Below are 13,247 nucleotides of genomic sequence, written 5' to 3' on the forward strand. Positions count from 1 at the left end.
GGAGTCGATAGGAGGATGGTTGGAGAAGGAAAAAAGAGAGGACTTTCCATCCAGCCTCCACCACCCTATTGCCACTGTACTAAGGGAAATGGGTGCTCCTTTGTGCTGAGCTGCCTGTCAGTAGATTTGGATGTCAGTTTTTCTTGCTGTCTTTCAGCCTCTGACTGGTAGGCCTCTGAGGGAGCCCCTGAGACAGCTAGTGCAAATGCATACAGACCTTGCCCTCTTCCTGGGCCATTGCATGGTTGCCCTCTGGTCTCACAACCTGCTCTCCCCCATCCAGCCTCCTGTGATTATTTTCAAATGACAAGTTTGCTCTGACTGCCTGGGAAGCACTTCAGTGGGTGGGAGCTGGGTTAGGGGCTCCCACTTTAGCTGTGCTTCTTCCACGAGAGCACACGTCACACAGCTGTAATTGTTTGTTTACTTGTCTGTCTCCCCCACTAGGCTGTGAACTGCAAAAGACAGGGGACTCTCCATTCTTCTCTTTGTGTCTTTAATGCCTAGAGCAGAGATGATGTTTGATCAATAATTGCTGAATGAATGAACTGATATAATCTGTTCACATGCCTGTCTCCCCATCCAACTTGATTCGAGAACTCCTGTAGAGTGAAATCTTTGTCTGATTCATTCTGGGACCCTAGAGAACAGTTCTTGGTACAAGCTGGGTTTCAGACAGGGGGTTCTGAAGCCCCACTGTCTGGACTGGAATCCTTGTTCCACCATTGACCAGCTCTGTGGCCTTGAGCAGGTCGCCTGCCCTCTCTGAGCATGTCTCCTCGTCAATGACAGTGGGGTGGAATGGTACTTTCCTCATAAGACATTGTCAGTATGAGTGTTTGGCACAGAGCCCGTCATGTAGTACATGCGAGGTGAGGGTGGGGTAGGGGTGGAGAGTGCATCCAGAGATCAAGAAAAATCAGAGGAAACAAGCACCACTGATATTATTGTTGTTGTTTCTGCATCCTGTTTTTTTGGGGGGTGGAGGATAGGCCAGAGCCAGAGTGGGGTAACCCCAGGGGCTGCCTTCCCCTTCCCTCCCTCCTTCCCTCATCCCCCCACCAGGTCTGTGGAGTCCAAGCTCACCCACCAAGAAGCCAAGCAGCCCCGGCGCTTGGCAGTGGTGAGGGGCCAGAAATAACTGCCGTTGCTATTCCTGCCTTTCTGGGCTGGATGGAAACACGGCCTTTCTAATCTAAAGGCTGCTCTCGACTTCCTGCACATCAGTGGGCTCTTATGTAATGCTCCCCTCCCTCTCCTGTCCAACGAGCTTCCAGAGATTTCTGCAGCCGGCTGGCTTTGCTGCACATTCAGCTGGGGATGGGTGGAGGAAAGAAGCCACCAGAGGCTGGATTGTCCTCCAAGCCCAGGATCCTGCCAGCCTCAGATCTGAGAGAGGAGCTGCCCAGCACAGGGCAGAGGGACTGACGCCCAAGGACAGCAGCCTCTTTCTGCATCTGCAGGACACTATGGAGCAGAGAAGACCCAGAGAGCCCTACCTAAGTGTTCACTTACCTCCACCTACTCCCTCTTCTTTACTGACACCCTTGAGGACAGACTGTGCCACCTCCCCAAGTGATTATGTCCCAGTGTCTTCCATTGCAGGCCTAACCTAACTGTGTCTGGCACATTCTCAGGCAGACTCAGGACAGTAGCCCAGACCCCAACTCTCTCAGGCAGGCTCCCCAACCTGGGGCCAAATCCTCTCCTCTCTGCAGCCCCTGGGGTCAGTCCAGGGAATGCCAGGCACCCTCTTCAGCACCCTCTTTGGACCCTGTCTGCCCAGGCCTCAACACCCTTCCACAGGGCCTTCTCCATCTATCCTAGCACTCAGGTTGTCCTCTGGCATCTGTAATTGGAGCAGATGAGATGGCTCCACACCTCAACAATCTGGGATGACTCTCCCTCATCTCCTGTCTTTCCCTGTGTCTCTCCATTTTCCCCCATCCTCCAGTGCACCTTCTGTCCCACCCTATGCCTGGTCTCTTCAGGTTTTTTCTCACCCCTTAAGACCTTCTGTGGGGTAGGAGCAGAGCTGCCCCCAGACCCATTCAAGGTGGAGCCCCCCATGTTTCCAGTGGAGCCCATCAGCCATCGGAAAGTGTGACAGGCACCCCAGATAGAACCCAAGAGAGAGTCACTTCCTGAGCCCTGGGCGCCACAGCTGTGGCAAACCACAGCTTGAGCAGCACATGTGGGTGCTGACGTAGCCCAGGGCTGGGGAGGAGGAAGCAGCAATGGAAAAAGGGGCTTGTTTTCCTCTGAGAGCTGCAGCCTGCTCAGTCCTGGGTTGGGTGTGCGAGACTCGATCATTCCACTGGCCTTCTCCTGAAGCCTCAGCTCCCTTGGGCAAGTGCAATCCTCTCTCACCTCTGACTCCTCCTCCTCTTCTGTTTGCAAGGAAAGGCCAGGGTACAGGGGCAGCTTAGAACCTTACTTCCCTCTAACCTGTTTCCTGTAGGCCAAGGCCAGTTGTTCCATCTGGGTTGCTGGTCACAAGTTGGGTGCTCCAAAGCCCAAACTGAGATTTGGCTCCTTGGGAGGGGCCAATTCTTTTTACCATGTCTCTTCCTTTTCCCGTCCCCCCAAATACAGCAAATGGGAGTGTGCTATTGGCCAAAAGACAGACCAGAGAAAGGTGGGGATGATTCAGATGCCCCCAGCCCTGCTGCTGAAAAGTCAGGTCAGCAGCATAACCCTATCTTAGGGGTGACTTTCAGGCCTCCCTTCTCACTGGTTGTGCCATCACAGGGAGGGCTCAGGTCTGGGCAGCATGTAGGGGCTTTGAGCTCAGCTCCTCTCACTGTTCCTGGGCAGAAGCTGCCTTCCAGGTGCTTACACCATTGAGGCTGGGCAGGTTGAGAAGGCCACCTTCTCATCTGCCTGAGTTGTAAGGGCAGAACAAGGGAGAGTGAGGGTACAGGGCTACAGCTTAGTTCTAAACATCCTTGCTGCCCACACCTTAGCCTCAGGCCGTAGAGTGTTCGTGGCTGGACCTCCTGCCCTCCTGAGGCCTTTGCAAGGCTGTCCCCTGCCTGGAATGCTCTCCCCACCACACTCTTCCATGCAGAGTCTGTTGCCTCTCATCTTCTATCTCTGCATAAATGTCACCTGCTCTGAGATGTCTTCCTTCACCTCCCTAGTATGTAAGTTACACTTACCTTAATCTGAAATTATCCTTTTTATTTGCATAACTGTTTATTTCTGTCTATCCCACTAAACGATATTTTCTAAGAGGGTGAAGCCTCATTTCAGAATTCCTGTCTTAGCACTGTGTCTGATATAAGCAGTGGTCAATAAACCTTTTTTAAACGAATGATTATTGTATTTAACCTTACCTCTGTTACTTCTCAATAGGTACCCTCTCTACTCCAGCCCACTTACCGTTTCTAGCCGCATGCACTTTCCCCAGACAGACCACACATGGGCCCTCCTGGCCACCCCATGCCCAACCCTGGCCTAAGACAGCTTCTCACTTCCCCACCACAAACTTTGTTCCTTCTCATATTATTTCTCCTCCAAAATCTCTTCATCATCCCTGCCCTTCTTGCAGCCCCTTTGAATCTTTCCCTCCTCTTATCCCCATGTCCCATAGACAAATTGAGTTTCGGTGGCTAATGCGGCTGCTTCCTTCCTATCTTAATTTTCTTGTAACACAGAATCCAGGTTTCCTTCTACCCAACCATAAGCTCCTTAGAGGCAGGGGTCAATGCCATAGGCCTTATTCCCAGACCTTGCCCACATTAGGTCTTCAGAGAAGTTATTTATTGTCATTGATAATGGGTATATTAATCAGAATCTGTTGGGTTCCAAGTAACAGAAACTGAATTGAGACTGTTTTACTGCATTAAATAAAAAAGGAATTCATTGGCTTGCATAACTAAAATCCCAAGCTGAATCCAGGGGTCACTCTGTATCCTCTCTGACTCCCCCTGCACTGGCTTCATTCTCAGACAGGCCCTCCAGTCCTGAGGGCAAGATGGCCTCCAGGCTCACATTCTGCTGGCCTATTACCACCAGGAAAGAGAATTCCTCTTTCCCAAGAGTTCCAGAAAAAGTCCCAGAAGTGATTCTCATTGGCCTGGCTTGGGTCATATGACTATCCTGACTCAGTCACTACTGCCAGGGAGATGGAATGTTCCTAGACGGGAGCATCCTAGATGGATGGCCATGCCTGGGTTACATTCCTACTCCTAGATCTAGGGTGGGGTTATCTTCCCCCAACCACATGGATTGGGGTGGTTCCCCAAGGAAATTGCTGGCTGTACAACAGTTATGAAAAGAAGGGAAGTTGATGTTGGGCAGGCAAAAGAAAAGATGTGAACTATAAGGATGTCTGAGGCCCAGCTTCAGCAAGCACCTGAAGATACCTTGACACCCCTCCCCCATTTAAACCGTGCACATTAGAATCATGGGGGAACTGGTTTGCCTTGGCTGGGGAGAGGAGGATGTTCTCTTGGAGTCTTGGTGGCTCTCCAGGGCCAGCACAAGGAACCCAGGCTGAGGTGCCTGCTCAGTTCTGGCACTCACAAGTTCAAAAAGATCCTGATTCAGCTGGTCTAGGGTAAAACCTTTCTTTTTCAGAGCTTCACAGGTGATTCCGTTACACGGTCAAGGTTGAAAAATTCTCTAGGAAATGATGTTCTACTGCAGCAAGAGGGACTCAGATTAGCTCTTAGGGACAATGTTCTCTGTATTAGTATTGGAATATTTCTCCCTCTCTGCAACTTTTCAGAAAAGTGTCACTGGGATTTTCTTGGAGGCTGAGGATTGGTGGGTGAACTGTGGGTGACCCTGTGGGTCCAAAGCTCCTGAAAATAACAATAGCCTACTTACTGATGCCAACTGCAAGGCAGGCTCTGTGCTTAGGGACTTCACAGATGGCAGTCCGTGTAAATTTCATTCTTCACAACAATCTTTCCATGTGGATATCATTAACATTAGCTCCATTTTACAGCTGAAAAAAGTGAGATACAAAAAGCTTGGGCAAGGTACCCCACCCCAGAGTGGCAACATGGTCGTTCAGACACAGGATCATCTGATCCTGCCTGGGCCGGCCTTCCTGCTCTGCAGCGGGAGGCGTCAGAGAAGTACATCACTGCTGCCCCGAATGGGTACTTGGTAGATAGAGGGAGTGCTGCCACCCCCCACCCGCTTGGGATGGGGAGCTCAAAGATAAGGGAGTCCTGGTTCATTCCTGGATTCCTTAAGTTGATTTTTATAAGAAAATGTGTGTGAGGGGGGGATACAGAGGGATGAGACCTAATAGAGTTGACCCCTCCCCCATTTAAATCTCCTGACCCCAGCCTCCTGAGGCTGTTTGGGTTCTTCCATACCCTGACCGCCCCCTTCCCTCCATTGTCGTCAGCACCCTCCTTCCACACACGTACTTTCTTTCTTTTTATATTCAGATAAACAGCACCTCCTCTCTGGATTCAGAACTAGAGCAGGAGACTTCCCTTCCTGGAATCCCTGTTCACTTTGGGGTGTGCATTTGACGGCGTGGTGGGGACGGGGAAGGTTTCCCTGTTCGCGTCTCGCCCCGGGAGACCTGAAGGAATCGTCCCGTCCCGCCCCCCACCCCACACCCCCAGCCCTTGGCCTGGCTCGGGGAGGGGAGTGTTATCCTGGAGTCTCGGCGCCTCGGCAGCGGCGGCTCCCCAGGGACTGCAGGGACAGCCCAGCCTGCGGCGCCTGCTCAGTTCACGATCACTGCGTCTAAGGCTCCCCCGGCCTGGCTCCGCGCCCAGCACAGCAGCCGTGAGTGCGAGCGAGGAGGCGGTGGAAGAGCCCGCTCGGCCAGGGGCCCGGGAACGGAGCTAGAGTAGGGGCCTCCAGGGGGCAGCACCGAGCAGCTAAGCAGGTCCTCTCTTCGCGCCAAGCCTGGGGTCCCCAGACAGTCCATACGCAAGCCCCCTCTTCAGAATCCCGCAGTGTCCGCCCCGCCTCCACCTGAACTGGATAAAGGTGGGGAAGCGCTGCACCACCACAAAACCCACTAGCTCCTGGTGGGAACAGGACTCAGGTCTCTTCCAGGGCAGTCAGGTTGCATCATCCGTCCCCACAAAGATGGGCTCTTCCCCGGCGGGGATCAGGGAACAGCCTTTCGGTTTGGGGTGGCCCAGAGGGAGCCACAGGCCCCAACGGCCTCATCCCATTGATAGATGGCGTAGAAGCAGGCGGCCCACTGCTACGCACAGTGTCCCAAGAATCCAGCGGCCATGATTTCCCAGCCTCAGTTTCCCTGGTGACACCTGGAAAGTCACCGTGCCATTGGTGGAGGCCGGGGGTCAAGGCCCCGCCTCTCCTGGGCGGCCTCTGTCCCAGCCGGCCTAACCGCTCCTCCCCTCGGCTCTGGGCTCGCTCCCACGGTCCCTGAGGTGGGCGGGCGGGCCCTGGGTGACGGCGGCAGAGCCCCGGCCCGATTCGCCCTCGCCCCCGCTCCGGGTACGGGCTTCCCCAGCCCAGTTCGCGCCCAGGAGCCGCGTGAGCAGCCGCGCGCCCAGCGCCTCGCGGCCCGCGCCCTCCCCGCCTGGGCGTCCCCGGCTCCCGCGAGCGCTCGGGCTCCCGGCTGGGAACCAAGGAGGAGGGAGGGAGCGAGGGAACAACAAGCGGCGACCCGGAAACGCCATATAAGGAGCAGGAAGGATCCCCCGCCGGAACAACCCTTATTTGGGCAGCGCCTTATATGGAGTGGACCGATATGGCCCGGCCGCTTCCGGCTCTAGGAGGAGGGGGAAGGCGGAGGGACGGGGCGGGGGAAACCGCGGGAACTCCGGAGCAGCTCGGGGCCGGGCGGCCTCGGCTGCGGCGTTAGCGCCAGGCTTCCCCGAGGCCCGGTCGCCCGGGATGCGGGAGCAGGCGCGGGACCCGGGTTGCGGGATGGAGGTGCCCACCGCCCTGGGATGGGGGACTGCACGTCACTCCGGGTCCTCCCGGCCGGTCCTGCCATATTAGGGCTTCCTGCTTCCCATAAATGGCCATGTACGTCACGACGGAGGCCGGCCCTTGCTGTTCCAGACCCTTCAAATAGAGGCGGATCCGGGGAGCCGCGAGAGATCCCAGCGCGCAGAACTTGGGGAGACGCCGCCGCCTGCCGCCTGCCGCCGCCGCCGCCTCCGCAGGACCGGCCCCTGCCCAGCCTCCGCAGCAGCGCCGCGTCCACACCGGCCAGCGGCGAGGGCGAGCCTGGGGACCCCAGCTGCGCTCTCCACAGTGTGCCCCGCGCCCCGCATGTGACCCGGCCGGGCCCCCGCGAGTGTGTCCCCCACAGCTCCGGCCCCGGGCTGAGCCCGCTCGCCCCAACACCAGCTCTCCCGCCCCCTCGTCCGGGATGGCCGCGGCCAAGGCCGAGATGCAGCTGATGTCTCCGCTGCAGATCTCAGACCCGTTCGGCTCATTTCCTCACTCGCCCACCATGGACAACTACCCCAAGCTGGAGGAGATGATGCTGCTGAGCAACGGAGCTCCCCAGTTCCTCGGTGCCGCCGGGGCCCCAGAGGGCAGTGGTGGTAACAGCAGCAGCAGCAGCAGCGGGGGCGGTGGAGGAGGCGGCAGCAACAGCAGCAGCAACAGCAGCGCCTTCAACCCTCAGGGGGAGACGGGCGAGCAGCCTTACGAGCACCTGACCGCAGGTAAGCTGTGGCCTACGCCGAGGATGAGCCCTTCGCCAGCATCCTGGCGTCCAGTCCTTACCCAGTCCTTCACCGCAGGAATGCTCCAGGACCTTAGGGATGCGACCGGGGTTTCCCTTCCATTCCTCGCATCCCCGGGGTCAGGTGTTAGAGGAATGCTTGGGGACACCCCCCACCCCCTCCCTTGTCCCCAGAGGTGCGCAGAGGACCGAGCTTTTGTTTTGGATGGAGAGCTCTGGAGCTGCGTGGGTGGTGGAACGGGGGAGGGCTTGTTTTGGTGGGGAGGGCTGCGCCCCCTCCCTCCCGAAAGGCTTGCCTTGCCTGCCGCCCCCGCCCCCAGGAAGGGCCGTGATCCGTGGCCAGGGATGTCCCGGCAGCCCGGGGTAGGGGGCGCGCACTGGCCGCGGCCTTTGGGGTGCTGGCGGGAATCCCTCGCCCGCGCAGCCGCTGCGGAGCGCTGGGAGCTGCAGTGGAGGGGGATTCTCCGTATTTGCGTCAGCTGTTGTTGAAATGGGCTCTGCCGCTGGAGCGGGTCCAGGAACATTGCAATCCGCTGCTATCAATTATTAACCAGCTCGGGAGTCAGTGGTAGCCGCCCGACCTCTTGCCTGGCAGGTTGGGTCCTCCTGCCCTTCAGCCCTTGCTCTCCAATAACCAGGCCTCCCCTCTCTCTCCTGCCAGAGTCTTTTCCTGACATCTCTCTGAATAATGAGAAGGTGCTGGTGGAGACAAGTTACCCCAGCCAGACCACTCGGCTACCCCCCATCACCTACACCGGCCGCTTCTCTCTGGAGCCTGCGACCAACAGTGGCAACACCTTGTGGCCTGAGCCCCTCTTCAGCCTGGTCAGTGGCCTCGTCAGCATGACCAACCCACCGGCTTCCTCATCCTCAGCTCCTTCTCCAGCGGCCTCCTCCTCCTCCTCTGCCTCCCAGAGCCCACCCCTGAGCTGCACGGTGCCATCCAATGACAGCAGTCCCATTTACTCAGCGGCACCCACCTTCCCCACGCCCAACACTGACATTTTCCCGGAGCCACAAAGCCAGGCCTTTCCGGGCTCGGCAGGCACGGCGCTCCAGTACCCGCCTCCTGCGTACCCTGCTGCCAAGGGTGGCTTCCAGGTTCCCATGATCCCTGATTACCTGTTTCCACAGCAGCAGGGGGACCTAGGCCTGGGCACCCCAGACCAGAAACCCTTCCAGAGCCTAGAGAGCCGTACCCAGCAGCCTTCACTCACTCCACTCTCAACTATCAAGGCCTTTGCCACTCAGTCGGGCTCCCAGGACCTGAAGGCCCTCAATACCACTTACCAGTCCCAGCTCATCAAACCCAGCCGCATGCGCAAGTACCCCAACCGGCCCAGCAAGACGCCCCCCCATGAACGCCCCTATGCCTGCCCAGTGGAGTCCTGTGATCGCCGCTTCTCCCGCTCTGACGAGCTCACCCGCCACATCCGCATCCACACAGGCCAGAAGCCCTTCCAGTGTCGCATCTGCATGCGCAACTTCAGTCGCAGTGACCACCTTACCACCCACATCCGCACTCACACAGGCGAGAAGCCCTTTGCTTGCGACATCTGTGGAAGAAAGTTTGCCAGGAGCGATGAACGTAAGAGACATACCAAGATCCATTTGCGGCAGAAGGACAAGAAAGCAGACAAAAATGTGGCCTCTTCAGCCACCTCGTCCCTCTCTTCCTACTCGTCCCCAGTTGCTACCTCTTACCCATCCCCGGTCACTACCTCTTATCCGTCCTCGGCCACCACCTCATACCCTTCCCCTGTGCCCACCTCCTACTCCTCCCCCGGCTCCTCGACCTATCCATCCCCTGTGCACAGTGGCTTCCCCTCACCCTCCGTGGCCACCACATACTCCTCCGTCCCCCCTGGATTCCCGGCCCAGGTCAGCAGCTTCCCTTCCTCAGCTGTGACCAACTCCTTCAGCGCCTCCACAGGGCTTTCGGACATGACAGCAACCTTTTCTCCCAGGACAATTGAAATTTGCTAAAGGGGAAGGGGAAACAAAGGGAAAGAGAGAAAAACTCAAGAGACTTACAGGACAGGAGGAGGTGGCCGCAGGAGGGCTCCTCTTAGGTCAGATGGAGGTTCTCAGAGCCAAGTCCTCCCGCTTTACTCAGTGGAAGGTCTGTGGGCCAACAGCCCTTTCTGCCCACTCTCTTCCTCCCCAGATCTTATTCCCTTTGACTTCAGCTGCCTGAAACAGCCATGTCCAAGTTCTTCACCTCTATCCAAAGAACTTGACTTGCATGGATTTTGGATAAATCATTTCAGTACTATCTCCATCATATGCCTGATCCCTTGCTCCCTTCAATGCTAGAAAATCGATTTGGCAAAATGGGGTTTGGGCCCCTCGGAGCCTTGCCCTGTGCCCTTGTACAGTGTCTGTGCCATGGGTTTCGTTTTTCTTGGGGTACTCTTGATGTGAAGATAATTTGCATATCGTATTGTATTATTTGGAGTGAGGTCCTCACTTTGGGGGGGAAAAAAAAAAGAAAAGCCAAGCAAACCAATGGTGATCCTCTATTTTGTGATGATGCTGTGACAATAAGTTTGAAGCTTTTTTTGAAACAGCTGTCCTAGGTATTAAACAGAGCATGTGTCAGAGTGTTCCGTTAACCTTTTTGTAAATATCGCTCGACTGTACTCTCACATGTGGCAAAATATGGTTTGGTTTTTCTTTTTTTTTTTGGAAAGTTTTTTTCCTGTTCTTTTGGTTTAAAAAGTTCCATGTCTTGGTGCCTATTGTGTGACACGCCTTGCCGACGGCTTGACACGTGCAATTGTGAAGGACACGCTCACCTCTAGCCTTAAGGGGGGCAGGAGTGATGACTTGGGGGAGGCTTTGGGAGCAAAATAAGGAAGAGGGCTGAGCTGTGCCTCAGTTCTCCAGAATGTAAGAAAACAAAATCTAAAACAAAATTTGAACTCTCAAAAGTCTATTTTTTTAACTGAAAATGTAAATTTATATATATCTTCAGGAGTTGGAATGTTGTAGTTACCTACTGAGTAGGCGGCGATTTTTGTATGTTATGAACATGAAGTTCATTATTTTGTGGTTTTATTTTACTTTGTACTTGTGTTTGCTTAAACAAAGTGACTGTTTGGCTTATAAACACATTGAATGCGCTTTATTGCCCATGGGATATGTGGTGTATATCCTTCAGAAAAATTAAAAGGAAAATAAAGTAGCTGTGATTGGGTATGTGTTTCCTGGGCTAGGGTGTCCCTATCAACAGGGTTGAGGTTTTCTGAAGATTCCTTTCCAGATGCAAAGATACTCCAACCAGAATCAGGCCCACTGGGTGTCACTGGAGTGGATTCTTTACGAGGGCTGAGTATGGGTCTCCTCTTGATGCTGGGACTGTTCCTGCTTAATCTGGTGAGCTGCAGCTTACCTTGGTTAGTTGAAGCTAAGGAAGGCCACAGGTAGGGTTGGAACATGTGTCGCCAGAGGCAGTGCTACTCTCCTAGCGTCAAATGCTTGGCCAGCCCTTTCCAGGATTGGGAAAATCTATATTCTTGGGAATCCCTGCCATGTACTGTTGGGAGAGATAAGAGGTGGGCACAAGCGTTTTGGGAAACTGACAAAGCTGGGGCTGACTCAGCCTCTCCCTCCCATCCCCCATGTCTCCAGCAACTTGAGGGCATCGAAGAAGCCTAGAAAAGACAAGGGCCAATTCTCAAGCCAAGAATCCTTCCAGGAAGAAAATCTCATCACTTGCCAGCTGGAACCACCACCTTTGGCAGCTTCCTGGGACACAGGGCAGAGTGGGCAGGAGGCTGGCCCAGTGTCTAAAGTCCCCATGTAGGCCAATTTTGTTCCCATTGTGTAGGAGGCATGAGGTGCTAGGTTTTTGGCCCCAGTCCCCTGAGGACACATTGTCACTGCTGGAGCAATCCTTGTGGGCACATGAGTATGTCTACTCTGAGAGGCCATGACCTGGCCATGACAGACAGTGAGAACATTTTCTATTCTAAAAATGCAGATTTTGGGTTGAGGAGACAGAGATGTAAACCAAGAATTACAACATGGTGTTCTGTTATACAATATGGGCAATCATGGGGCTCTTTGGGAGCACAGAGAAGGACACCCAGCCCACTCAGGGGCTTAGGAAAGGTGGAAAAATTGAGTTGGGAAGCATCAGTAGGAGTAAACCTGATTGACTTGGTTTGCACGTGAGGCAAGAAGGATGCTGGCTAAGTCTTTACTCAGGAGTGTACATGGGCTGGATTACTGAATGGAGGCACTGCCTCCAACCCTGAGATCTGAGTCATTGTATCCATTGGGCAGGTGGATGTCATAGATCTGGTGTCCTGGAATTCCTAAGCCTTGGCTCCCTCCCAACTTCTGACCCTTAAAATCAGGGGAACAATGAAGTATCCCCTCTACCACGTATGGTTATCAGACCCTGAGTGAAGTAGAGGTCTAAACCACCTCCACATCTTCTCCTCCTTCTGAGAGTCTCCCAGGTTCTCAACCCACACCTCCTGGGGCCAGAGGAACTCCAATAACCCCTTGGCATTGGCCCAATTCTTCTTCCTGCATTCTAGCTCTTCTCCACCAACACTGTTGATCTTGTCCCTTTCCCACAACACAGGCTTCTCAGCCTGGATCAGGGGTAACCAAGCACCTTCTCTAGCAAAGGTACCTCCCTAGAGCCTCCTGGCAAAATTGCCAGGTCCTGATGGGACAGTGTTTGTGTTGGCACACCTCTTCCCAGCCCCGCCTACCTCTCTCCATTTCACTTAGGCTCAGGAGCACAAGTCTATGCCTGTCATACGTTCTTAAGAATTTCTCACCCCAGACTCCCAAGAAACAAAACATGATGAGAATAAAATATGAAAGAAAGAGCAAAGAGATTCTTGTTCCTTTAAAGCAGATGGTCTCATATGTTACTGTGCATCAGAATGAGATTCCCAGGCCCCACTCCCAGAGCATGTGAATGAGACCTTACATCTGGATGGGGTCCTGGAACAGGCTTTGAAGACACGGCCCTTCTGATGTACATGGCTTATTGAGAAATTCTGCCAAGCTTGTTAGCTGGTTTTTATCAGTCCTGTCACCTAGGGTTTCTTTAGGTTCTGACAGTCCAAACTCAAGTTCCTTTGCATGGTTAAAATAGGGCACAACTCAAAAAACTGCCCCATGGGCCAGCCCGTGGCTCACTCGGGAGAGTGCGGTGCTGATAACACCAAGGCCCCGGGTTCGGATCCCATATAGGGATGGCCGGTTCGCTCACTGGCTGAGCATGGTGCTGACAACACCAAGTCAAGGGTTAAGATCCCCTTACCGGTCATCTTTAAAAAAAAAAAACAAAAACAAAAAAAAACTGCCCCATTATACAGTACTGTAGTATAGTGAATGTGTTGATTGATATAAGAATAAGGAAAGTGTTGATTTTAACTCTTGTTCCTGTGAGGGAAATCTGAAACCAAGGGCACAGGGCAGTGCTGATAAAAGCTCTCAACATCATAAAGGTTGAAGTTTGGGAAGGGACCCAGAGAGTGTTGAGCAATTGATTGCTACCTAGGGACATTGTTTATGGCTTCAGGACTTGGGGAAGGACAGAGAAGAGTAGGATGTAAGAGGAGAG

The 13,247-nt window shown here is 54.3% G+C and overlaps 1 protein-coding gene across 1 annotated transcript; it reads left to right on the top strand.

Moving 5' to 3' along the window:
- The first annotated feature begins 7,068 nt into the window (after positions 1 to 7,068).
- EGR1 (early growth response 1) lies at positions 7,069 to 10,848 on the top strand. The gene is made up of 2 exons (XM_063086135.1): positions 7,069 to 7,634; positions 8,316 to 10,848. Exons 1-2 carry the CDS (start codon positions 7,334 to 7,336, stop codon positions 9,638 to 9,640), a joined length of 1,626 nt encoding a protein of 541 aa, XP_062942205.1. The 5' UTR covers positions 7,069 to 7,333; the 3' UTR covers positions 9,641 to 10,848.
- The last annotated feature ends 2,399 nt before the right edge of the window (positions 10,849 to 13,247 follow it).

The sequence above is a fragment of the Cynocephalus volans genome, chromosome 2, assembly GCF_027409185.1.
Source record: "Cynocephalus volans isolate mCynVol1 chromosome 2, mCynVol1.pri, whole genome shotgun sequence".
Taxonomy (NCBI): domain Eukaryota; kingdom Metazoa; phylum Chordata; class Mammalia; order Dermoptera; family Cynocephalidae; genus Cynocephalus; species Cynocephalus volans.

What these genes read in the sequence shown, in the direction of transcription:
- EGR1 (XM_063086135.1), top strand. Translation starts at nt 7,334, where the DNA reads ATGGCCGCGGCCAAGGCCGAGATGCAGCTGATGTCTCCGCTGCAGATC. An exon ending in TTACGAGCACCTGACCGCAG is followed by an intron (nt 7,635 to 8,315) that starts GTAAGCTGTGGC and finishes CTCTCCTGCCAG; the next exon opens with AGTCTTTTCCTGACATCTCT.